General features: G+C 42.3%; 1 protein-coding gene across 2 annotated transcripts in view; it reads left to right on the top strand.

The window, feature by feature from the left end:
* The window catches only part of SFXN1 (sideroflexin 1), a 40,019-nt gene extending 17,279 nt beyond the window's left edge, over positions 1–22,740 (top strand). For both annotated transcript variants that reach the window (XM_025867017.2, XM_073889787.1), the window contains 9 exons: positions 2,800–2,970; positions 3,708–3,806; positions 5,162–5,237; positions 5,826–5,911; positions 7,270–7,397; positions 9,349–9,398; positions 16,352–16,401; positions 16,811–16,858; positions 20,582–22,740. In XM_025867017.2, coding sequence (XP_025722802.1) covers positions 2,800–2,970; positions 3,708–3,806; positions 5,162–5,237; positions 5,826–5,911; positions 7,270–7,397; positions 9,349–9,398; positions 16,352–16,401; positions 16,811–16,858; positions 20,582–20,678 — 805 coding nt within the window. In that variant the 3' untranslated portion in view covers positions 20,679–22,740. The remainder of the gene's footprint in view (positions 1–2,799; positions 2,971–3,707; positions 3,807–5,161; positions 5,238–5,825; positions 5,912–7,269; positions 7,398–9,348; positions 9,399–16,351; positions 16,402–16,810; positions 16,859–20,581) is intronic.
* The last annotated feature ends 2,081 nt before the right edge of the window (positions 22,741–24,821 follow it).

Raw genomic sequence — 24,821 nt, 5'->3', positions numbered from 1 at the left:
GGCCAACAGACACATGAAAAAGTGCTCAACATTGCTTGGCATCAGGGAAATCCAAATCAAAACCTCAATGAGATACCACCTCACACTAAAATTAACAAGTCAGGAAATGACAGATGTTGGCGGGGATGTGGAGAAAGGGGAACCCTCCTACACTGTTGGTAGGAATGCAAGCTGGTGCAACCCCCCTGGAAAACAGTATGGAAGTTCCTCAAACAGTTGAAAATAGGGCTACCATACGATCCAGCAATTGCACTACTGGGTATTTACCCCAAAGATACAAATGTAGGGATCCGAAGGGGCACGTGCATCCCAATGTTTATAACAGCAATGTCCACAATAGCCAAACTGTGGAAAGGGCCAAGATGTCCATCGACAGATGAATGGATAAAGAAAATGTGGCATATATGTACAATGGAATATTATGCAGCCATCAAAAGGAATGAGATCTTGCCATTTGCAACGACGTGGATGGACCTGGAGGGTGTTATGCTGAGCAAAATAAGTCAATCAGAGAAAGACATGTATCATATGACCTCACTGATATGAGGAATTCTTAATCTCAGGAAACAAACTGAGGGTTGCTGGAGTGGTGGGGGGCGGGAGGTATGGGGTGGCTGGGTGATAGACACTGGGGAGGGTATGTGCTATGGTGAGCGCTGTGAATTGTGTAAGACTGTTGAATCACAGATCTGTACTTCTGAAACAAATAATGCAACATATGTTAAGAAAAACGAAAGAGAAGAAGATAGCAGGAGGGGAAGAATGAAGGGGGGTAAATTGGACGGGGAGACGAACCATGAGAGATGATGGACTCTGAAAAACAAACTGAGGGTTCTAGAGGGGAGGGGGTGGGGGGATGGGTTAGCCTGGTGATGGGTATTAAAGAGGGCACATTCTGCGTGGAGCACTGGGTGTTATGCACAAACAGTGAATCATGGAACACTACATCACAGACTAATGATGTAATGTATGGTGATTAACATAACAATAAAAATTTTAAAAAATTTAAAAAGGGGGGAAAAAAAAAAGAAAGCCCCAAAGCCACACCCAGCATTCAAAGAATCTCAATCCATGATGACTATAGCATTTAAATCTTGGTGTTAGGGTGGCAGAGCAGCCAATGGAAAAGTCAAGTTAAGCAAGTTTCACACTTTCATATCTTAAGATAAATCCCAAATAAATTAAAAACCTCAGTGACAAAACAACCAACAACAACAACAAAAACCCTGTTACTAAAGTGCAAGACGTAGAGGTGAATATTTGTATGACCCTGAAGTGGGTCAGGCCTTTCTAGTCAGCGACTTCGTTTGTTCCTACCTGACTACATCAAGATAATCACGTTCAGGGGAGCAGCTAACAAAGCTAACAAGATTAACCCACAGCGGGTCAAGTTTCCATGGGATCCGCTTAAACCGTGAGGGCGCTGCCACCACTGACAATCAACAGACATGCTTAAGTAGAGAAAAGGACAAAAGGCGTCTTTACAGCCTCAATATTTTACATAACTCTTGTCTCAGCAAATGGACTCCTTTGTTTCTGATTAATCTTGGATGCAGGGGAAAGATTTATTTATAAGGAGATTGACTTCCTCATCCTTTACAAACGGAAAAGATTAGAAGCAATTAAAGTGCCCAACAATAGGGATTGGGATAATCTATTTTACAGTCATCGGTGGAAGACTGGAGCATTTAAAAGGATGATGTGTTAGTTTCCTAAGGCGGCTATAACCAGTTACCACCAACTGAGTGGCTTCAAACAACAGAAATTTGTTCCATTGCCGTTCTGGAGGTGAAAGTCTGAGACCACGGTGTTGAGAGAGCCATCTCCCTCTGAAGGCTCTAGAGGAGAATCTTTCCTCCCCTCTTCCTGCTTCTGGTGGCCTGAGGCGTTCCTTGATGTTCCTTGACTTGGAGCTACATTATTCCAATCTCTGCCTCTGACATCGCAGGACCTTCTTTGTCTGCACGTGGCTGGCTTATAAGGGCACTGGTCATTGGATTTAGGGCTCACCCTCATCAGCATGACCTCGTTTTAACTATTATATCCACAAAGACCCTGATTCCAAATAAGGTCACATTCTGAGGTTCTGGGTGGATGTGAATTTGGGGGAACACTATTCAACCCAGTACAGGTGATACAGAAGAAGTTCTAAAGATACAGAAAAGCGTTTACAGAATATTACTCATTTTTAAGAGGTGGTCATAAAGCAACAGGTATGGTGTTTATAGGGATCCTAAGTGGCATATACAGATCCTGCAAGACCGTGGCTGTGTCTTCACAAAACAGTACCAGTGGAAATGAGTAGTGAAAGGCTTGAATGATTTTAATTGCACTAATGAATGTCTGTATTTTCTAAATTTTTAGCAATAAACATGTGTTTCTTTGATAACAAGATAAAATAATGAGCCTTTCTAATCTAGGGTTTCAAACTGTAGGTATAATAATTAATTAATGTTCTTGATTGCCACAGCTTTTGTCTAATTGGTTGAAAATATTATAGAGTTTGCAAAGTTCAAAATACATTTTTAAATATGTCATTTAAAACAAGGAATGGGAGGCTGAAACTTTGAAATATCAAAGTTGAATACTTCAAGATATTTTTGGTTTTCAGAATTACAGACCAGTTGAGATACATGGGTTTGAAATGTTCATTGTGTTTACTGTCTCTTGTGTTCCTAAAATTTCACTGCAGGCACAGTTAGGTAAGGGTAAACTTAAAAACTTTCTAGCTACACGTCTCTAGAGCACTGGTGAGCTATTGGAAATGAACAGTTCCCTTGTTATTTCTTGTTTCCCTAGGCAAGGAATTATTCCTCCAGGTCTTACAGAAAATGAATTATGGAGAGCAAAGTACATCTATGATTCAGCGTTTCATCCCGACACGGGTGAAAAAATGATTTTGATAGGAAGAATGTCAGCTCAGGTTCCAATGAACATGACCATCACAGGTTGTATGATGACATTTTATAGGTAAGTCATGGAAATGTAACAACAGTTCATTTTATATGACAGAGCTTAAAGTACATTTTTGTGTGTAAATAGTTTTATTGAAATAAATGTCATTTCACATTGAGTTCCATTTTATATAAATGTCCCAACTCTAGGGGGTTGCTTTAACTTTTCCCGGTGCTAAATAAATACTATTCTCTCTGTCGTTCAAAAGGAGACTGATTTTTTCCTCTAACTCTTAACTTCCAAAAGAAAATGAGATGGAGAAAGAAAATTTTAAGTGTCTCTAAACATTCTCTTTTAAATCCATTCATAAGTCACAGACGTAAGTGTAGATGTAGCCGTAGACGCAGACGTGCAGGCTTGCACGTGCCATAAGGAGGAATCAGGACTACTTCACCTACAGACAGCTGGCTTTTTTCCCTAAGAGAAGGGGCCTGACGTTTGTTGAGTGCCTACTGTATGCCAGGCTCTCTGCAGATTTAAGATCAGATTTAAGGAGGATGACTTGATTCTCACCATAGCCCTTTGAGCTTGTGCTTATCCATATCCAAAGAAGGAGATGTTGAGAATCAGAGGGTGCACATCGGCCCCGCCGCTCAGGTTCCAAGCTTTCGACGCAGAACGCAGGGTCTTTGACCTAGCGCTCTCCTTCCGCAGTCCATCTCCTCTGTGGTTACTGGTGTTCACATTTTCTGTTCTGCACAGCGGCTAGGTCACAGACGATGGCCGGTGTGTGACGGATCGCTCTGTTTTAGGACGACGCCGGCCGTGCTGTTCTGGCAGTGGATTAACCAGTCCTTCAATGCCGTGGTCAATTACACCAACAGAAGTGGAGACGCCCCCCTCACTGTAAAGTAAGACTGTAAGAGTTAATCGTTCTGTACACTTGCCCAGTGTGCATTTCATCCGGTGGTGTATAAACTGTTGATACTGGTCAGAATATCGTGGGGCATGTTTTCCAGTAGCGTTTCTTCTCCTCCCTTCCCATCAAGATGACCGTCTTGTCCAGCCTGCCTTCACAGACATGACTCTTGCTGTTAGGGACCCTGGTAGGCGGATTTGTCTCCCACGCCCTCAGGCTCCGCATGCAGAACACAAGGTGGGCAGTTGAGGGCCGGGCCGTGGCAGACGACAGGCTGTGCCCCTGTCTACCCTGAGCCTGGGGCCAGGTAACAACATCAAAAGTAGCGGCATCAAGAGTGTGATCTCTGCAGAAACCAAGGGGACTTTTATTTAGGATTTGTCTTTAAAGAAGCCATCTATAGAGCCAAACAGAAGGTGAATAGGTTTAAAATGTTGCCTCCTGTAAAAAACTCTTTGGACTGGCTGAAGTGATTAGTGAACCAAAACTTTCAGCTCAACTTGGAGAATACTTCAAAGTGTTTTCTTTTTTGTCACTTTAAATGGCCTCTTAACAGTCCATAGTGTTCTCTTGTCACCATATGGAACAAAGGTTGTGGAAATCTGCCACCGCAGTGTTTATCACACCTTCATTTCTTCCAACCCTTTGAATTAAAACTTATTTTATTTATTTGTATTTATTATTATTATATTTTTTTAGAGAGCATGCAAGGCAGGGGTACGAGGTAGGCAGAAGTAGAGGGATGGAGAACCTCAAGCGGACTCCACACGCAGCACAGAGCCCAACGCGGGGTTCGATCTCACGACCCTGAGATCATGACCTGAGCCAAAATCCAGAGGCAGATGCTTAACGGACTGAGCCAGCCAGATGCCCCTAAAACTTAATTTAAACAGCTGTGCCTAACTGCCTGTTGCAGATGGGACTTTTAGTATTTCGATACAATAAGTTATAATTTTAAGAATAGCAGTATGGCAGTTTTACTTCCAGTATGTGTATTTATATTTTGAGAAGTACTTTTTATTTAGGTAGACATGCTGCCCACGCTTAGGCCAAGATGCTGTTCCCTGCATGCTCACAGCCCCTCGGTCCCCTCCCCCCACCAGCACCTCCTCCCTACAGCTGCTGCTGAAGCTGCTGGTCGGCTTGCCTGTGAGGAAGGCCACTCTGCCCAGGGCCGCTTGCTTCCCGTCTGCATTTGGCCGTTTGTAGAGTGATAATGAGTGTTGTTTTGTGGGCTCTCCCTTCTTAATCATGCTCTTTCACATCGTCCCCTCGTTTCCTCAAAAAATGTCGAACCCAGGTTTCCTGACGTGCACCTGTTTTTCATGCACTATTCTTTCTTTTCAGTGAACTGGGAACAGCTTACGTTTCCGCGACAACTGGTGCTGTGGCAACAGCTCTAGGACTCAACGCATTAACCAAGGTACTCGGATTTTCATTTCCCTAGCAAGGCTTCTTAATTTGCTCTCATCCGCCTGGCTCAAGTCTCTTGATTATTTCTCAAAATAGTTCAAGTCCTAGGACTTTCTTATTACCATCATTATCTTTGCCTGCCTATCTCAGTTGGGTCTTCCAGTGAGTTTCAGAAAGGCTGTCACCAGCACCCTCTGCCAAGCCCCTGGTCTGTCCCTGGCACTGCATCTTACATGCCCAGTGCTCCCCAACCCTGGCTGCCCACTAGAGGCTGTGTGCCGAGGAGTGTGCCCACACCCACACCTCTGGAGAGGTGGAGACGCCAGCGCCTGAACTCAAGACCCTGCGACTCCAAAGCCCCCCAGTCTGTCAGCCAGGCCAGTCTGGCTGACGTCTGGGAAGCATGTCTTGTCCCAGTACGCCCGTGCTGGAAGTCGACAACCACCACCAGGGAACAAGTTTTGAAAGTACCCTTGGCCTGAGTTTCCATACAAAAGAGACTGTGTTTTTAGCAGTTTTCAAGGAGAAATAAGTATTTGCGTTCAGTAATCCAGGCAAAGTAAAATAATGCTTTGGGGATTTTTTTTTTTTTCTGCAGCATGTCTCACCACTCATAGGACGTTTTGTTCCCTTTGCTGCCGTAGCTGCTGCTAATTGCATTAATATCCCATTAATGAGGCAAAGGTAAGATTCATATGCAGTCTTAGAAAGGACTGGTGCTTGACAGTAGAGTCTTAAAATAATTAGTAGTTGTGAAACTTTTAACAGTTCATTTTAATATTTACAGATGGAATTATGTGGGACCTGGGTTTGCTTCAAAGTAATCTGGCGTGGGCACAGGGATGGGTCCATTAATGAAACAAGCTTAGCCATGAGTTGCTAATTATTGAAGTAGGCTGATGAGTATGTGGGGGGTTAGAATACTCTTTCTACTTCTGTGTAATAAAAAGTTTAAAACATATATCTCAAACTAACATTTAGTTGTTGTAGAGCTAGGCAAAGAAGGTCTATGCACAGAAAGTTTATTCTCTAAAATAGGTACCCCCACCACCCCAGAACTGTCTTACTGGGTTTAAAATATTAATCTACATTTTTGGAAGTATTTTATAGAACTGACAGAAATTAAAAGAGAAGAAAGAACAAGAAAAAGCATTTTGGAATGGATAACAAAAAACGGTAACAATAGGAGCTATACATTTTAGTGTTAGTAATCGCTTCTCGGCCTTTTGGCTAAGGTCAAGTGTAATTTTAGTGTTAGTAACTGGCATTAACTATCCAGTGGTGCCATATACTAGTGATTCCTGGGTCAGTATAGTTAATTTACTTAGTAATGCCATGTATTATATTTGTCTTTCGTTTGGGAAGTTGCTCAGATTTGCATGTGAGCATAGAAATTAGCCTTATCTTTAAGTTAGCATATTCACCCTTTGAATTATATTGTTATTAAGAAATGCAACACTTTTTTTCATGGAGTTTACTAGTGTTATTTTCCTTTTTTTTTTTAAGATTTATTTATTTGAGAGAAAGATGGAGAGTGAGCAGGGGGAGGGGCAGAGGGAGAGGGAAAAAGAATCTCCAGCAGACTCCGCACTTGATCCCACAACCCTGAGATCACCGCCTGAGCTGAAATCAAGAGTCGGTTGCTCAACCGAGGCTCCCCGTGTTACTTTACTTTTGTGCCTACCACACAAGGATTAGACTTTGTTCATGATATTTAAAAATAGACCTGTTAGGGGCGCCTGGGTGGCTCAGTCGGTTAACCATCTGCCTTTGGGTCAGGTCATGATCCCAGGGTCCTGGGATAGAGTCCCGCGTCGGGCTCGCCTGCTCCTCTCTCTCCCTCTGCCCCTCCCCACTGCTCGTTCTCTCGCTCTCAAATAAATAAAATCTTTAAAAAATAAAAATAGACCTGTTAGTGCCAAAACTGACACTCAAGTGGGTGTTTGGATTCAGTAGGGACTTGGTCTTCCATAGCACAGTGCTGTTTCCAGCGGTTTCATGAAGGTATCTGTGAACTTCTTTGCCTGTGTTTTGCTCGACAGGGAACTCAAAGTTGGCATTCCTGTGACAGATGAGAATGGGAACCGCTTGGGCGAGTCGGCCAATGCTGCAAAACAAGCCATCACACAAGTAGTTGTCTCTCGGATTCTCATGGCAGCCCCGGGCATGGGTTAGTAGCTCTTTGTCACCGAGCCCTGTCCATAGTCTGAGGGGCGGGAAGCCACGGCGAAACTTAAGCAGGGGAGTGGTGTAATCCTTGGGCTTTAGTGGCATGACATCGGGGGCTGTGTCAGGAGCAGAGTGAAGAGGGCCAAGAGTGATGGTTGGAGACTGGCCAGGAGGCTGGCATGCTACAGCAGGCCAGTGATGGGGCTGGTTTGGCCCTGGGCGGTGACAGTATGGGCAATGAGAACTTGAAGGCAAAGAATTTGATTTTCGTAAATCTTGAGAAGAAACTTCTAAAGGTTCTTGAATCAGAATAATTTCTACTGAAGATTTATTTGTATCGATTAGAAACCCTTGGAATACAAACCAGGTTGGGTTGATTAGAGCAGCTATTAAGATGTATGCCAAGCTTCTACTCAGTTTTGTCCTTAGGGCTTGGAGTCACCATGACCCATGGCCAAAATCTGCATTGTATGTAACCCACTCCTAGGGCTTCCTAGAGCCACCCTTAGACCAAAGGCTGAGAGAAGATTCTCAGACTTACTCAGGAACCCGGGCCTGGGAAGTCTAGTGCTCTTTACAGAAAAAAGTTGAAATTAGTAGGATTAATTTCATCATCTAAGCTGAATGCAAAATGCACTTGCCTGGGTGGCTCAGTTGTTAAGCGTCTGCCTTCGGCTCAGGTCATGATCTTGGGGTCCTGGGGTCGAGTCCCGCATCGGGCTCCCTGCTCCGCGGGAAGCCTGCTTCTCTGTCTCGCACTCCCCCTGCTTGTGTTCCCTCTCTCGCTGTGTCTCTCTCTGTCAAATAAATAAAATCTTTTAAAAGAAAGAAAAAGCACTTGGCTATTAACCAAGCTCTCAAAAGAAGCACACTTAATCAGTTGTTGTCAGGTTGTCCTGCTAATATCTTTTGTTGTCTGTAAGTTCCTTTTGTCATTGTGAATCTCATCAGCGTACAAGTAGGAGTAGGGACATCATAGTGGCGTCAGTTACAACCCCAGGTAATTCAGAGTATCCGATTTAGCCACCGTTAATTGATTGAACAAAGAAACCCCTTGGCGTCCTCATGAAACAGCGGTACATGCTGTGGGAGTGGGTGCACTGTGGGAACCAGACACAGACGGGGGTCCCCAGGGTCTGGCGCCAACACGCCCACCATGCCCAACTTCCACACCTGCCTACACCAGGCTTGCAACTCCGGCCTCTGCCCTGCATTTGCTTTTGGTTTGGGTTTTGTTCTTTCTCATTTTGAAATCTGAGGTTCCCCTTTGGAGCTCAGCAAGCCCAGTGGATCTATTTCTAGAGGCTTGGTTATTTTAAACATTATTTAGTCCCAGAGAAGAAACACAGCCTTTCTGTCCCAGTGGAATCTATAGAGGTAATTGCCATATGGAAGTGGTTGATGTGACAGTTTAGTCTGATAGAAATTGTGAGTAAATAATAAATGAACTACCACTACCCAAAGAGTTATGTACATTATTGTCTCCAACCATCACAGCCAGTTTGATAGAATTCTCCCCATTTTATCGATGAGGAAAACAGAAAACTGAAGCTCAGAGAAGTTAGGTAACTTTTCTTCCTCAAGGCATGAATCTTTTTCTTAAGGCAGAATCTTTCTACTGGACTCCATGTGGGATGGATGCCTGGGGGAGGTGGCATTTGTTTAATTAGCACAGAGGGGGAAAGTTTCTGATGTTTGTACTGCTACATATTTAAAGTTAAATGTAAAGTTCTCTTCCATATTATAAAATTTTCTGGCTGGTAATGAGCATTACATTGTTTTTAATTTTTTTTAATGCTGAAGTATTTTAAAGAATTATTGCAAATAGTTTCACTCTGCCAGTGTGAAAATAGCCTAAAAGTGATGTAAGCCTTTTGTAAAATGGTTAAAAAAGATGTGAGCTGAAAGTAAATCTTAAAGAAAGATTTAAGTGGGTGTATCTTTACTTGCAGCCATCCCTCCATTTATCATGAACACTTTGGAGAAGAAAGCCTTCTTAAAGGTAAGCAAGCCCCAGTTCTATTAATCTCTGTCTCAATGCTTTCAGTTCCTTTTCAGACTTCAAACAATACAGAATATTTCCTACACAGTGAGTAAAGAATCTGAAGGCCATTGGCACTTGGGCACTTACGTAAATAAAAAGATGTTTCTGGGAATATTTTATTTCTGATCTCAGATATTTGAGAAAGCTTTCATAAATGAAGGTGGCTGCCCATTCCTCTTGAGAGGTATACTCAGTTACGGCTTATCTTAGTCATCACTTGGATGCCTAGCTAGGTGATAATGAAGAGATAGTGTGAATTTGGAACGATGTGTTTATAAGTCACTACACATACTATCAGAAATGAAAAGAGTTTGGAGTAGTAGCTTTGTAGGACCCTGAAAAATAGTGCCCGGTGTATTTTTCTTTAGTGATCATATCTAGTAATTCATTAATTTTATCAGCCACCTCCCTTCAAGGTCACATTGGGACCAAGGACTCTCAATGCTTCTACATTGCTTTTTGTAGCTTCCTGGTTTAAAGAAATAGTGTTCATGAGTCACCGTCATTTTCCAGTTCTTTCACAAGTGGGCTACGGTAGAATAGGGTGACTCACTTGGCTCATGCGGTTTGGAAAGTGGCATTGTTAGATCTGCCAAGAGAAAAGAGCCACGTTCCTCGCTGGAGGAGCAGATGTGTTGTGAGGAAGACCACAGTTCTCCTGGGGTGAATTGTTTTGAGTCTTAGAAACAGAACTGTAACATCGAGGGAACAATATAAAGCTTTAAAAAGGGACATAGTTCACAAGCCAAACACTTCCTGAATGATTTCATTGATTAGGAGTACTCTAAATGTGCAACAGGTATGTTCACTGACCTATATACTCCCCATGCGTCCCAGAAGGAACGCCACAGTCAACACTAAGTGGACACTTCATAAACACTTTCAATATAATAATGTTCTTAGAGAAGTAAGCCAGAAAAGTCTGCTATGAGGAAACAGTAATGTTGAGTGCCTCATTTGACCCATGTAGCCAGGTTGTCACCTGTCAATGCACCAGCCCCACCTTAGGGAAAGGGGTCCCTCTCTCCAGCACCTTCTCTCCTATTCTTTCTCGGGTGCTTTGGGCACATGGAAGAATTCTACTCCCTGAGCATCCTCCTAGCAATCTTACACAGTGGTGTGAATTGTGCAGTCGTGTTGTCGTGGCTCTGTAGCAACTGAACTGTCCCCAAATACAAAACAGTTATATATATGTGGAAGCAGTAAAGCTATTGGTATAGGCTAAAATGTCATCATGGACTCGTCTGACATTTTACCTACTTCACTAAGCTCTTCTTTTGAGAATTAATGACAAAGTTTTGCCCAAATCTCTTTCTGGTGCAAAGCTTAGGAAAGGATTAACTCTTAAAAGCTGCTAATGGATTAGTTTATGTACTGGAACACTAACTATATCCTAAAACTACCAAATTGTATACACATTTGAAATTCATCAGCTTTGACATCTCCGTGATTTTCAGATAATCTGAAAAAAATTAGTGCTCTTTCCTCTGTCCATCCCTGCTTTGCTTATGGGAAGTGATTCAGGCTTTGGAGGAAGAAACCTATTACGTTAATTTAAATGGGGTTTGTCAGTATCACTCTCCAAGATACTAGTAGGAAGTGGCCCATCCAGTACATCCGTAGCTTTGCAGACATTGACTTGATGCCCTGCATTCTTCTCTACCAGCTCTTAATCTGGGAAGCCATTAGGATTAGGATTCTATTAGTTCAGCGAGGGTATGTGTTGACCCAGGCAACCCGTTGACTTGCCTGGTTGTTAGCTCCTCAGGTAGTGGCATGCCAGCTTCAGGAGCAATGGAGGATCAAAATAAACCTAACCCCCGCCCCCCCCCGGCTGAATTGAAGCAAAACTCGAGTTTTTAAAGCAAGACCAGATGCCCAGATCAGTTACAAGGCTTGGAAATTGTCATCTGATGTGAGTTTGTCTGACATAAAAGTGACAGCTTTTGCAAGAGAGGAGTACTAAGTGTGGCTCATTCACCAACAGTGCAATGAGGTTATGATTGTCTTGAATCTACTGGTAACCGTGAAAGCAAATGGGAGGCCACTCTTGGTGGCAGCATCCCCATTGCTGAGGCCTACCCAGTCTTTTCTCTCTGACTCTCAAATGCCACCCAACACCTCTTTAGCAGAAGGATCTCTGCAGCCTGCCTCTGGATTGGAGGCTCTGAATCTCGCCACCTGCCCCTGCGGGTGGTACTTTATTCTGCAGTCCGGCCCTGGCCTGCGGGTATTGGGCATACTCTGGCTGCTAACATGTGTCCTGATCATGACTGGGGATTCCAGAAATTCTATGAGAAAGTCTGCATTTGAAGCTCCATTAATGCTGAAAAGTTAGGTCACTGGGGAAAACACGAAATGAGGTTGGTACACTCTTCTCCTAGTGCAGGTGTGCATTGGCGCTCCTGGGGTCTCAGCATTGTTGGAAAATTTGCCAGAGTTACTCTGATCTCCAAGTGACAGACACTGGACAGAAGACCCAGTTGGGCATCTGGCATTATTTTCTTGCTCTGACGGATGGAAATTGCTGCAGATACAGCCTAATAACTTTTTCTACGTGAAGGACCCAGCAAATGATACAAGCAGTTAGCGCCCCATTGCCACTCTGTATTGGCCTTTTTCACATTAATAAATGAATGCATATTGTGTTTTCCTCCCGCCCCTCAGTATACGGTTTTTAGCTTTGCTTGATACCGTATACGTTGGTGATAACTTGGAGACGTGCCACCTCACCTGTCCTTGACGAAGCAGCCCTCTGTCTGCCCCACTCTCCGGCAGTGAAGGGCCTCACCGGGAGCTGGGAGAGACCACTGGCCTCAGAAGCCCCGTGGCAAGGTCGGGAGTGGTGGTCAGAGTGGCTGACACTCAGTCCCAGCATCCCACCAGCTATAGGGGGTCTGGTTGTAGCTGTCCTGCTCCAGACCTCAGTGGAGGATGTTGCTTTGAAAAAGGAATGGCGGACTGTTGTTGAGCTATTCGTACACACATACCACTCCCCAAGTGCAGCGTGGCCTTACCCTGAAATACTGCATTTTGCCCACGTAGAGAGTTCCACAGGACTTAACTGATAGTCTAGCTATTGCTAAAACACAGGCAGAGGTGGCTTGTATTACTATCCATACATTTCCATCTTCAGAGCACTTTCACATGCATCAGGAAAGGCAGGCTTTACCGTGCCCCTTCTACAGAGGCTCCCGAGATTGTTTCTGCAGCAGCTCCTGATGTCCACGTGGGTGGTGTCTGCCTCGCTTGGCCCCCTGCTTGTTCCCACAGCCCCAGTGGCTGGCTGTGCCCCTCTGTAAGGGTGTACTTATCTGGGCTTTTACCTTGGACATGACCAAACTCCTCTGCAAGCATGAAACAAATTGAACCTTCTTGGCTTTTTTATTAGCACTGAGCTTGGGGAGCATTCAGTGTGATTCGTCCCTCCCCCTATCTTTCCCCAAGTGGGATGCTGGAAAAAAAGCATCAGCAGTGGGCATGTGACTCCCAGAAATCTTTGCAATAAACCAGAAAGCTCGCTGCTGAAAATGTGGCCCTTCGAAGAATGGTATTCTTGAAGAATAACTCCTGTGGTCTCTTTACCTTGCTGGCACTTTCATTGGGAATAAGTCAAGTTAATATGGTTTGGGTCAGATAATAGTTCCTCATTCCTTAAGTTCTACTTCTTCCATATTCCCTTTAATAAAAGTGGACTGCTCTGTCTACTCTGTAGATTTTTCAGGACTTTCTGTTAATTAAATATGAGTGTAGCATTTATTTATCCATTCACTCATTTATTTATTTCCTCACCTGCCCTTTGCTGAGTGCCTGTTATGTGCCAAGCAACGTGCTAGGTGCTTGAGTCATAGAAACGGCTTGAAAGCTGCTCACAGGGACCATATAGCACAGTGATGGGAAGAGGCACAGGGCAGTGGTTCTAATACTTGGTGGTTACAGCACAGAGGGAATAGAGGAGGTGTCTTCCTCAACTACAGGGGGTGGCAGAGTCTTGAAGGGGACGGCTCAAGGGTACATGCTTTGCAGAAGCTCAGCGAGGTCACCCAGCATGGCTTATTGGGAGACTTGTGGATGGTCAGGTTGCCTGGCATGTGGGCCATGTATAGGGAATTGACTATACCATATGTAAAAATTAATTCCCCATGGTTCGTAGACTCTAAATGTAAAAATCAACAACTGTGAAACTTCTAGCAAAAAATATAATAGACCATCTTTGAGATCGAGAGTTAGGCCAAGATTTCTTAGAGATAACACCAAAGGCAGTCCATAAAAGAAAAAGTGATAAATTGGACTTCATCAAAATGGTAAAATTCTGTTTTGTGAAAACTATAAAAGATGAAAAGACAAATAGACTGGAAGAAAATCTATACAAAGCTTGTATCTGATAACGGATTTATATCCAGAAGATCTAAATCACTCAATACTCATTTAAGAAAACAACCCAAATTTAAAAAACGTGCAGAAGGTTTGAATGGACGTTTTCACCAAACACATATCTGTATCAGATAAGCACATGAAAAGATGGCTCAATATCTTTATTTCCTGGGGAAGTTCACATTAAAACTACATGAGCTACCACTAAACATCTACAGGAATGGCTAAAACCAAAAGGACTGACTATAGCATGTGTTAGTGAGGATGCGGAGGAATTGGAACTCTCATGTCTTGCTGGTGGGAATGAAAAATGGTACAACCACTTTGGAAAATAGTTTGGTAGTTTCTTAAAAAGTGAAATAGATGCTTACCATCTGATCTAGCCATTCCACTCCTAGGTGTTTACCTAGGATAAATGAAAGCATATGTCCATAAAAGACGAATGGTTCACAGCAGCTTCATTTGCAATAGCCAAAAACTGGCAACAACCCAAATGTTCATCAGCAGGATAGATTATCAAATTGTACTGTATCCATGCAGTGGAATACCTCACTCAACAAGGAAGAGTAATGGACTATTGATACATGCAACCATTCGAATTAATCTCAAAACAATTACACAAAAAATAGATACCGTACATAAAATTCTAGAAAATATAAACTGATATATAGTGGCAAAAAGGAGATCAGAGGTTGCCAGGGAATGGGTGCAGGGTTTAGGAGAGAGAGAGGAATTGCCAAGGGCACAAGGAATAAGGAAAGCATTACGGGTGACAGATATGTTCATGACCTTGATCGTGGGGATGGCTTCATGGCTGAATACATGTATAAAAACTGCAAATACTTGCAGTATACTGTATGTCAGCAAAGCTATTAGAAAAAAGATCTGGCAGAAGGAAGACTTTAGGGTCATATTACTTTTTGAGCTTTTACCTCTAATATATATTTTTTACACTTATGATTACTGTCTTTAATTCATTGAAACTTTCATTTACAGTATCCTCTGTTTCACGATTTTAAGTGTGTGAGTATGTAGGGGGAGACCAGACGTCCACCGCTCACTAAGTGAGTCTCAGGCTGAGTGCTATTTAAGAAGTAGGGGTGAATCAAGCAGATGGGGTGCTGGAGAGGAGTCGGGAGACTCCGGGATGACATCCAGGTTGGGTGAAGTCACAGTTCTCCAGGATCCTTGTCATTACTCAGAGCCTTTCCATCGAGACCTTCGGCATGAGCCACAGTCCGCCTTCTGCTCATACACATCCTTCTTTGAGATTCCTCGCAGCTGTTCCCTGGGATAACAGGTTAGCCCCGTTTGCTTCAGACAAGAGCGCACTTGAAATCAGAAGGCCACTCTCAGGGGCTCAAGTTCATCCTCCACAAAATCTCCTTCAGTACTTCAGTCTGCCTTCCCATCGCCCAGTGCAGGTGTCACATCTGGGAAGTGCTGGGGCGAGGATGTACATCTCCTTACGGAAATCCGTCATCATCACACGGGGCCAGTTACCCAAGATACAGTATGTCCTTTCTTGCTGTCCTTTGAGGGCTGGGTCTGTCCCCTCTTGATGACATTTCTCCCTTCCTCTCTAGTACTTGCCTCTCTCCCCTCACGTTAACCTGCATGACGTACCTTTTTGCCAGAGGAGTCTTCTCGGGGACCAGGGTACGCCTCTCATGCAAGCTTCTTTGGGATCATGATCTTTTAACAGCCTGTGTTGACTCTGCACTAAGTTGACCGATTTCATAACAACCCGTTCACGACTCGGCTGCCGCTGTTTCAGGGGCCTTGTTTCTAGAACCGTCTATCCCATCGTTCTCTGTATCGCATGTTTTGGTACCACTCCTTTTTGAAAACTAAAAATCTAACAGTGCTTATTCTCCAAAAGACCAACCAACTCATTCATTTCCATTAAAAAAACAAAAGTGACAGGCACAAATTTTCTTTGCCAGCAGTAGTTTTAACCATATTGACAGCAACTAAAAGCAAGAGAGGGAAGCTGCAGGGGAGGAGGGAAATGTTTGCTGGGTTTCTGCTACACTCTGGGCACTGTCCTGGGTGCTTCACAAATGTTACCTGGCACATCTCCCACACACTTTCAGGCAACTGTTGCGATCCTCATTTTGCAGCTAAGGAAACTGACGCGTGGAGAGGTTGGGCTCTGCCTGCCCTGGCCCCACAGTCGGGCACCCGGCGGCAGGGCAGAGAGTTGAGTACAGGTTTGGCTGTCTTCCAGCCTGCGCACCAGGCTGTACTGCCTCCCCCGCAGGAGGTAATGATTCCTCCACGTGTTCAGAGCCAAGCATCTCTCAGACAATATGTGCAAGAGAAAGAACTGAGAAGCCACTTGATCTTTGCATGTGCATTCATTGACCAATCAAGGAGGCTACAGGAAGTCAGGACTAACAAACATACTTGTTGCAGTGTTACCCCCAAATTTCACTAATCCGGATCTTGTAACCTGGAGAGTGTCCTCCCTATTACCAGCGGAAGAAATTGTCTCTGTATGAAAAGTATTCAAAATAATTTCTCTCTCAATACAGAGGTTCCCATGGATGAGCGCACCTATTCAAGTTGGATTAGTTGGCTTTTGGTGAGTGGAATTAATTTTTTATAATTAATTTCTTCTTTAAAGGTAAATACACAGCATATGAAAGGTGAAGGAATGGGCAGATAATGTGGGACACAAGTTTTGAAAGTGAGACCATCCCAGAACATCTGGAACTTATGGTCCCCAAAATTAGATAGAAGTAAAAAGAAACCTACAATGTTTGGGACTATTTGTGTGATTCTTTTTTTAAACTCCTGATATCTCTCTGATGTTTTTTGTTTAAATTATCCTGACAGTCCTTGGTAATAAAATTACACAAACAGGACATATTTTATAAGGAAATACGATGCTCGAAAGAAAGGGGATTGCTATAAAAGTAAAATAGAAGAAGAATCTGAAAGTCATCCATTTGAAAATGCTCTGATTTGTCTTTTCTTTCCTTTTTTTTTAGTTTGGTATTTGCTACACCTCTATGTTGTGCTCTGTTTCCTCAGAAAAGGTATGTATTTGCTATTCCTCGGAATGATCATGAGTTTTAATCCTAAAAACCAGTTGAAGACACAGGTGCTGTTATTCCGTTTCACTTGAAGGGAAGTTGAGATTCGAAGATTAATGAAGCCGAGTCTCTAAGAGGAAGAGATAGAGGCAGAAGTCAAACACACATCTGTTTAATTTCAGAACTCTCTTTGTCCCGCTCTACCATTACATTTGAAAATGCTTTATTCCTTTGTAAGAGTCAGGTTAGCTCTGGTACAAATTTGCTTTTATAAAAAATTTAAATAGGGCTTCTTGTCATCCGATCCATTGGCCAGTGCGGCTGCAACACAGACGTGTTCGAATTTAAGGTCCACCCCAGGGACTGCGGTTATATGCACTTTGCCTCGGTGGTTGGTTTATTTGCAGCCCCTCTTCCTATTTAGTTTCTTGCCTTAAAATCCTTATTGTGTACTTTCATCACCAGCTACCCTTAAATCCTGCTTTTGATGTAAGAACTGGATTGATGGGCATAAATCAGCATGGGATAAATCCAGGTCTTCAGCCTCTTGCTGACCCCACGGAAGCACAAAGAGGAGCATGTTGTTTGTTGTTTGGCCTTTGTCTAAGGGTCTGTAATACCCGCATGCGCCAGCAGGCCCCAGACATAGGGTCTTTCATGCCCGAGGCTTTCAAAGGACGATAAGGGCTACTGGAACTAACTTTACCAGGTCTGCGCCACCTGATAAAGCACTCCACCTTTATCTGCTCTTTCACACCCATCTTTGACTCCTACTGGTCTTAAATAGGGCATTAAATCCCAAGGAGAGGGAGCCTCGAAATTACCTTGATGCCTAGAGGCATACCCCCTGGGAGGGGGCAGGACCTTCAGAATTTATTCTCTAAGCCCACTACAGGTGCATTTCCTCAAATCCAAAGAGGGGTAATTACACCTATTTACTTTTCAAACCCCAGAAGCTCAGGACTTAGCATAAGAAAAGTTTATTCCAGTGTCCAGCAGTTGACCTTGTACTCAGTGACTTAGAAATTGTGTATGTGAAATGCTGAGCAAAACACCTACTACAAGGTAAGCTCTTAATAAAGGTAGCTGTTATCATTTTGAGATTAAAGGATTTGAAAACCCATAAAGGAGCTTTCTACATAGGCCTTGGTTTAAATGAAGCTTATTCCTGGTTTTTTTTGCTTATACATTTGTTTTTCTTTTTGATGCTTACTCATCAGTTGGATAGAATAGGATTACTGATATTCCTTGGTTCATTACACACTACCCTCATTGGTCCAAGCATGACCCTATTTTGTTTACTTTAATGATATAATGAACATCCATGAATCCACTGCCCACTCATAAATAAAAATATTGCCAATGAGTTATATGTTTTTATAGGTTCTTCCCAGCCCATACCCCTCCCTCCTGCGGATTTAACCATTATGCTGCATTTCATATTTATAGTACAATTACATTTAAAAATTGTTATTATATATATGTATATATACATACATACATATATATATATATTCCCAATGTTGTTTAGTTTTGCCTCTTTGGGAACTTTTTAGGCAAGGGTGTCATGCTATATATAGTTTTCTGCTACTCGTTCTTTTTTATTCAATATCATGTAGCTAAGATCCATCTACATTATTGCATGTAGCTAAGTTCATTCACTGTTTACTGCTGTATAATAGTCCATTGTATAAATATGCCACAATCATCCATTCTCCTGCACACATGAGAAATAATGAAAATGCTCCTTATCAGAATTTGTGGGAAGCAGCAAAAGTGTTGCTTTGAGGGAAATTTATAGCTTTAAATGTATATATTAGAAAGGAAGAATGGCTGAAAATCAAGCACTGAAGGTCCAACTTAAGGTCAAAAAGGAACAAAAAGAATAAACTGCAAGGAAAGAGAAAGGAAGGAGATAAGGAATAGAGGAGGACCCAGGAAGTCAAAAGTTGGTTCTTGAAAATAGTAACAAAATGGTAACAAATAATAACAAAATCATCATGATGTCAATCACAACAAAAGGAACAAATAATATTATGAATGAAGAGAAGGTATAACTACAAATATTACTACAAGTATTATCAACATCATTATGCCAGTAGATTTGAAAACAGGCAAGTGGGCAAATTCCTGGAAAAATATTAACAATACTGAAAAATCAGAAAGTCTGATTTGGCATATCGCCATTAAGGAAGTCGAAGTTTTATTTAAACTTCTTCATACAAAATAAACACAAGAACCAGGTGGTTTTACAGGTGGAGTTTACTCAACTGTCAAGAAACAGATTACTCCAGTTTTAAACAAACTCTTCCAGAAGATTAAAAAAAAGAGTCTCCCCACCATCCAGGAAGGTTTGAATAACTTTAATTCCAAAATCAGAGTTGGCCTTTATAATATATTAATAGTAATTATGAGTACTTCTAGATCACTGGAAAAACAGGACCAAGATTCAGTATAGCGTGTTGGTTAGGAGTGCGGCTTTGAATCTCAAGTGTCCCTCCAATTTCCTTATCTGTAAAACTAGGATAATACCTGACTTTCAGGGCTCTTATAAGGATGAAAAAGCATAATATCTGGTCCAACAAATGATCAATAAGTCATAACCATTATCATTATCAGTGGCATCATTTTAAGACTACCCTACATCCCGCTGTGTAGAACATAACCATGTAGGTACATTTTTTTCCTATATTCATAATATTTCTTTTTCTTCTTTTTTTTAAAGATTTTATTTATTTGTTTGAGAGAGAGAGAATGAGAGATAGAGAGCACGAGAGGGAAGAGGGTCAGAGGGAGAAGCAGACTCCCTGCTGAGCAGGGAGCCCGATGTGGGACTCGATCCCGGGACTCCAGGATCATGACCTGAGCCGAAGGCAGTCGCTTAACCAACTGAGCCACCCAGGCGCCCTGTTCATAATATTTCTTTTATTTTCTTACATGTTTATATATCTATTAGCCTGTCTTTTTTTTAACCTCATGTTTTCCCACATCTCAACTATGTTACAGAACAATTTTTTTAAAAGATGAATTACATATCAAAATTTTACCAGGTTTTCTGGTAGTAAGCATTATGGACAATTTTTCTTCATACTTTTATATAATAAGTATGCATTTGTAACAAAAAAACAAGCTTTAATACATTCAAGTACTTTTTTTAAACACATAAAGCAAAGACTAACAAGTCATTGCTCAGTGGTGTGTGACTATGAGGGATGGTTTTTTTCTTGTACAGTTTAGTATTTTCTAAAAGGCTTGCAAGAAGCATGTATTCTTATACAATGGAGAAGAGCATATTAATGCAAGTGAATTTTTAGTGTTAAAAATTCCACTAAGTACATATGTCTTTTTTTATTAATGGTGAACATTTATATTGTTTTCCTTGGGGAAGTGGCATGACCACACACTGTTTCCCAATACCAGCAGGGGCTGAGAGCCTTGTTGCTTGCCTTCTTCCCAGCCATGAACAGTTTTTAAACTTTTAATCATTTTTGAGCTATTAAGGTGCATTTCTTTGATTATTAGCAACAATTAATTTTCCAAAAGGAACTGGGCATTCATTTTCAAGGCACAGGAAGCACTTTTCAAACAGGACTCTGTCTTACAATACCAGTCATGATTTGGGGAGCCGGCGGGCGGGGAGGACACGGCCTTTCTCTGCTGTGTGTCCAGATTCCGGTTCCCTACTCTGCCCATGTAATTAATCGTGTCGTTTCTCCCTTATCCCAGTTCCATGTCTGTGACAAGCTTGGAGGCTGAGTTGCAAGCCAAGATCCAAGAGACCTATCCTGAATTACGACGTGTATACTTTAATAAGGGATTGTAAAGTAGCAGAAGAAACCCTACAGCTTATCCCATCTACTGCAAACCTGGTGAGGAAAAGCCTGTTCGACCCGGGTTCTCCCAGTTACAGAAACCTTTTAAAGACCCACATTAGCCTTTTAGAGTCAAGCGGCTACTTACAGCACAGCACCTGGTATGGGCCAGGCGCCTGACACCTGTTGGCGCCCTTACATTTGAATCACGATATAATTTACAGAAATACCCTTCCTCTAGCTTTTATAGTAATTGTTTTTCAAGGACAATATACCAGCCCTCACCCAGAGTTTTAAAAAGCACTGCTAGGCATAGAGTAGATGTTCAGTGTATGCTAAATAAATATGTATTGATTATCAGTGAGTGAAAAGGAAATCTGTTTGAAATACTGAGTTTTTATCCCATTCTTGTTTCAAATCACTCAGCAGTGATTGGGGAAAACACAAAAGCTCTGAGGCTAAGCTATAAAAAATGACTCGTGAATATTAAGGACATTTGCTTCCACTTTGGGCAATGGGCAACCCAAAGTAGATGATGAGTCTTTTGGATTTATAGGAGAAAAGCTCTTCCGTCTACTTCCCCAAAGTCACAGTAATAGAGAAGTGTGATCAGCCATCCCTGCTGTCAACAACTATATGCATTCATATTGCTGGTGGATTTCTTTAGTTGGCTCTTAAATGTATTCTGTTTTACATTTCTATGAAGTTAATCTTACCTTGTATTTGTTGACTTTATATTCAGTTATTTACATCAAATAATCAAATAACTGAAATATACAAATGTCAAATTTTGGAAGTATATTCAATACCAATTCTGTATGACTGGGTTGAATCTGGTTGGTTTGATTTTTTTTTTTTAGAAGTGAGGGCACGGTTCCAGCTAGCTACATGTCTTTTCTTGTCATTCTCATAGACCTCTTTGGCTTTCAGAAAGATACAGAAATAATGTATATGTGAATCAGTGACTGAATGAATTGTACTTGAATATTCTGTACTACATTCCACGCTGTTTGACAATAAGGAATCCATGGACCACTGTTTACATCATCTGTAGTAGCTTCACATCTATTTAATGTAACAGATTATGTTTCCAGTCTGAAGATGTTCAAGCCATATGCTAGGTGGTTGTTCTGTTGAGTGAGGCCACTCAGTTCAATTGTAATTCAGAGACTTGTAAGTGAAAAAAAATGTAGAAGCTAGTTTTGACAGATTTTTCCAGACAATGTGACCAGACTGAATTTCCTCATAAAGAAAAAATGGTGTGCCTTGTGTCCGTGTTTCTCTTTTCTCTGAAAGAATTAATGGATCTGAAGCTTGGGGCCACTCTGAGCCTTCCTTTGTGCCACCAGAATTTTCTCATTTAGATTTTCTGTCTTAAACCATTTGAGGCAAAAATAGCTTCCCCATTACATTCTGGCCTTGGGTGTATTTTTTTGCCATAGATGCTTCTCTTAAAAAAGTGGTACGAGCCTGAAATTCAAGGCAGATCTCCATGAGGTGCTTTTAAGGGTGCTTGTCAGGAGAAACTGAAGTCCCTCACAACCTGCCCGACTAACCTCAGTATTCTTACCCCCACCCTCCCCACGCCCCACCCCCCTTCACTGGTAGCTCCTTCTCAGAATCTTAACCTTCACTGAGAAATTAATCAACTACTGGCTTGAAGATTGATGAACTAAACTTTATACACACCAGGGAGGGATAATGAACATGGAGATGTGTCTTTTTAAACATTATTTATTGAAGCTTCCAACTCTTGATGCTTTTATATAGAAATATTAACTGTATCATTTAATCGTGGTTTATAAAAAGGAACAAATGAACCAAGATTGGCAATTTTGCTGATTTCTTAGAAATAACCTTTTCTGGAGAAAAGTCCACATGAAGTGCAATGAGCTTATAACGGTAAATAGTTATTCATATTTCTATTAACATTATAAAGAATTATGATTGTGCGTATTTACTGACTGGCAGTTTTTATTTCAGTATTAGCACAGTGCCTCGCCAGTGTTGGAATCAATGTATTATTTCAGTTCAACTGGATGGAATGTTAAATAAACTCAGAATGAAAATAAATTCTCTCTTTTATTTGTATGTAAAGGGTAATGCAGTTTTTATGTCACAGTTGATGGTACCTTTCATTCCGACTTGACATCGGGGTACCATCAGTAACTCCCAATCACTGATAGTTTGTATTATGCCTTCAGCAGGAAATTCTTTCCTGTTTTTGGCTCCCAGTCTGCCACCTTCGTGAATACCGTATGCACAGAGCACATGCCCCCTCCCAGCCCCACACAGTGTAATTCCAGGAATGTTTATTATGAGCACAGGGGAAAGTGTGATTCTGCTTTAGATGCTGATAACAAATACCATTGCACGTGGTGGGGAGGTAAATTCCCTCTCAGATTGTCTGTCAGATTCTAATGTGGAACTAGCCTTTGACATAGTTCACAGAGAAGAATCTCAGCCCAAGATTGGGGAGTGCCTTATGACCAGACTTAATAAAGGGTTTTACTACCGTAACTCTGTTCGTCACTTAAAAATGAGTTAACTATATTCAAGAGCTTGGGTCTAGAAGTCAGAGCCGGTAGAATCTTGGTTGTACCCAGTTTTAAAATATATGTGTTTAGGCGACTGACATTCTCCATAACTTTCAGCTTTGTTTGTTTGCTTTGGCTTTGGAGAAAATAACTGAACGTGCCTCATAGAATCATTATAAAGATGAGCGAGACAATCTCTGTACAGCAGTTAGCATATTGCCTGGCACACAGTAAACTCAGTGAATGGTCGCCCAGTGTGTTATTTGTTCTAGAGACACCGCTTGTGCATTCAGAATACCAGTTTACCAGTGTTCACGGTAAGATTTTAGAACCCCAGCAACTTCCCCAGAGATAACCCCCAAGCTAACTAAAAATACAAATTAAAATGCTCAGGCAGAGACTTGAGTCCATCCTGTTAAAATGCCCGACAACTAAGGTTTTGCCTGAATGAGACAGAGGTAGGAAAAGTCTCTACTCGCAGATGAGAAAACCGTGGCTTCCAGTGGTGAAGTGCAAGTTCAAGGCCACTCCTGGTCACTTGAAAACTACAGTGGGAGCCAAGATCTGACACCCAGGCCTTCAGCCCTCTCCAAAAATGCAAACAACTGGAATACCCGAATAAAATTAGTTTTTCCTTTGTGTATGCAGAATTTCACTGAAAGCTGAAGAAAAATAAGCTTATGTTTGGCAGCGATGAATATAAGGTGTCACTTCAAACATAGATACTCCAAGCATGGTCCATAGACCGGAACATCCAAATTTGCTAGAAATGCAAGTTCTGGGGCCCCACCCCCAGACCTACCGAACCAGAACCTGCAGGATAGCAGGAGCCCCGTACACTTCACAGTGTGAGAAGTTCTGCTTGTAGCCATATCTCGGGTGTTCCCAGAGATCTGAGCATCATTGAGCCCATTTCAAGCTCAACTTACAGTTTTCTATGAATTCGCATATCTTGCCCCTCACCAGATTCCAAAGAAGTATCAAGGTTCGATGTCGACACACTTAGGGACACAGTATCAACAAGCTTACCAGGGCAGAGGTGTCCGTTTTGCCCACTGAACCTAGAACAGTTGGTACCAGCCAAGGGTCCACGTGATTACGGGGTTCACGCTGGACCCTTTCCAGGAGTCTGAAAAAGCATCCTCCCGTTTCCTTGCAGAACAGAACCCATTTTGTGTCACAAAGAGGAGGTCATCATCAGGTTGTGGAAAGTCGGGGAATGTGAGCTTTTCTGGGAACGGGGCCCGAAACAAACACTGTCTCTGGAAAGTGAGAGGGGAAATGGCTGTCAGCAAGTGAGCTGCAAGCATCGTTATGAGGCACCCCTTTGTCGCTGGGGACGTCACTGCCCCTAAAGTCTCTGGAGCAGAAAGTACTTGGGACGATACACATTTAATCCTCAAGCCTGTCATATACCCATCTCTGAAGAGAGAAGGAATTGGAGGCTCAGGGAAGTACCCTAGCTTGTCTGGTGTCACACAGTGGCCCAACCATCTCAATCCAGGCTGTCAGACTCGACTATTTCCCACTGCACTTCATGGATCCAAAGTGGGCGGTGGTGGCAGCTGCTTCCCTCCTCCCCCTCCTCCTTCCTCCTCCTCCTCCTTCAATTTCTTC

The sequence above is a fragment of the Callorhinus ursinus genome, unplaced genomic scaffold (assembly GCF_003265705.2).
Source record: "Callorhinus ursinus isolate GAN/ISIS: 27379988/994484 unplaced genomic scaffold, GSC_fseal_2.0 scaffold3, whole genome shotgun sequence".
Taxonomy (NCBI): domain Eukaryota; kingdom Metazoa; phylum Chordata; class Mammalia; order Carnivora; family Otariidae; genus Callorhinus; species Callorhinus ursinus.
Note: the sequence above shows the minus strand (reverse complement) of the source record. Positions and strands in the feature narration are given on the sequence as shown.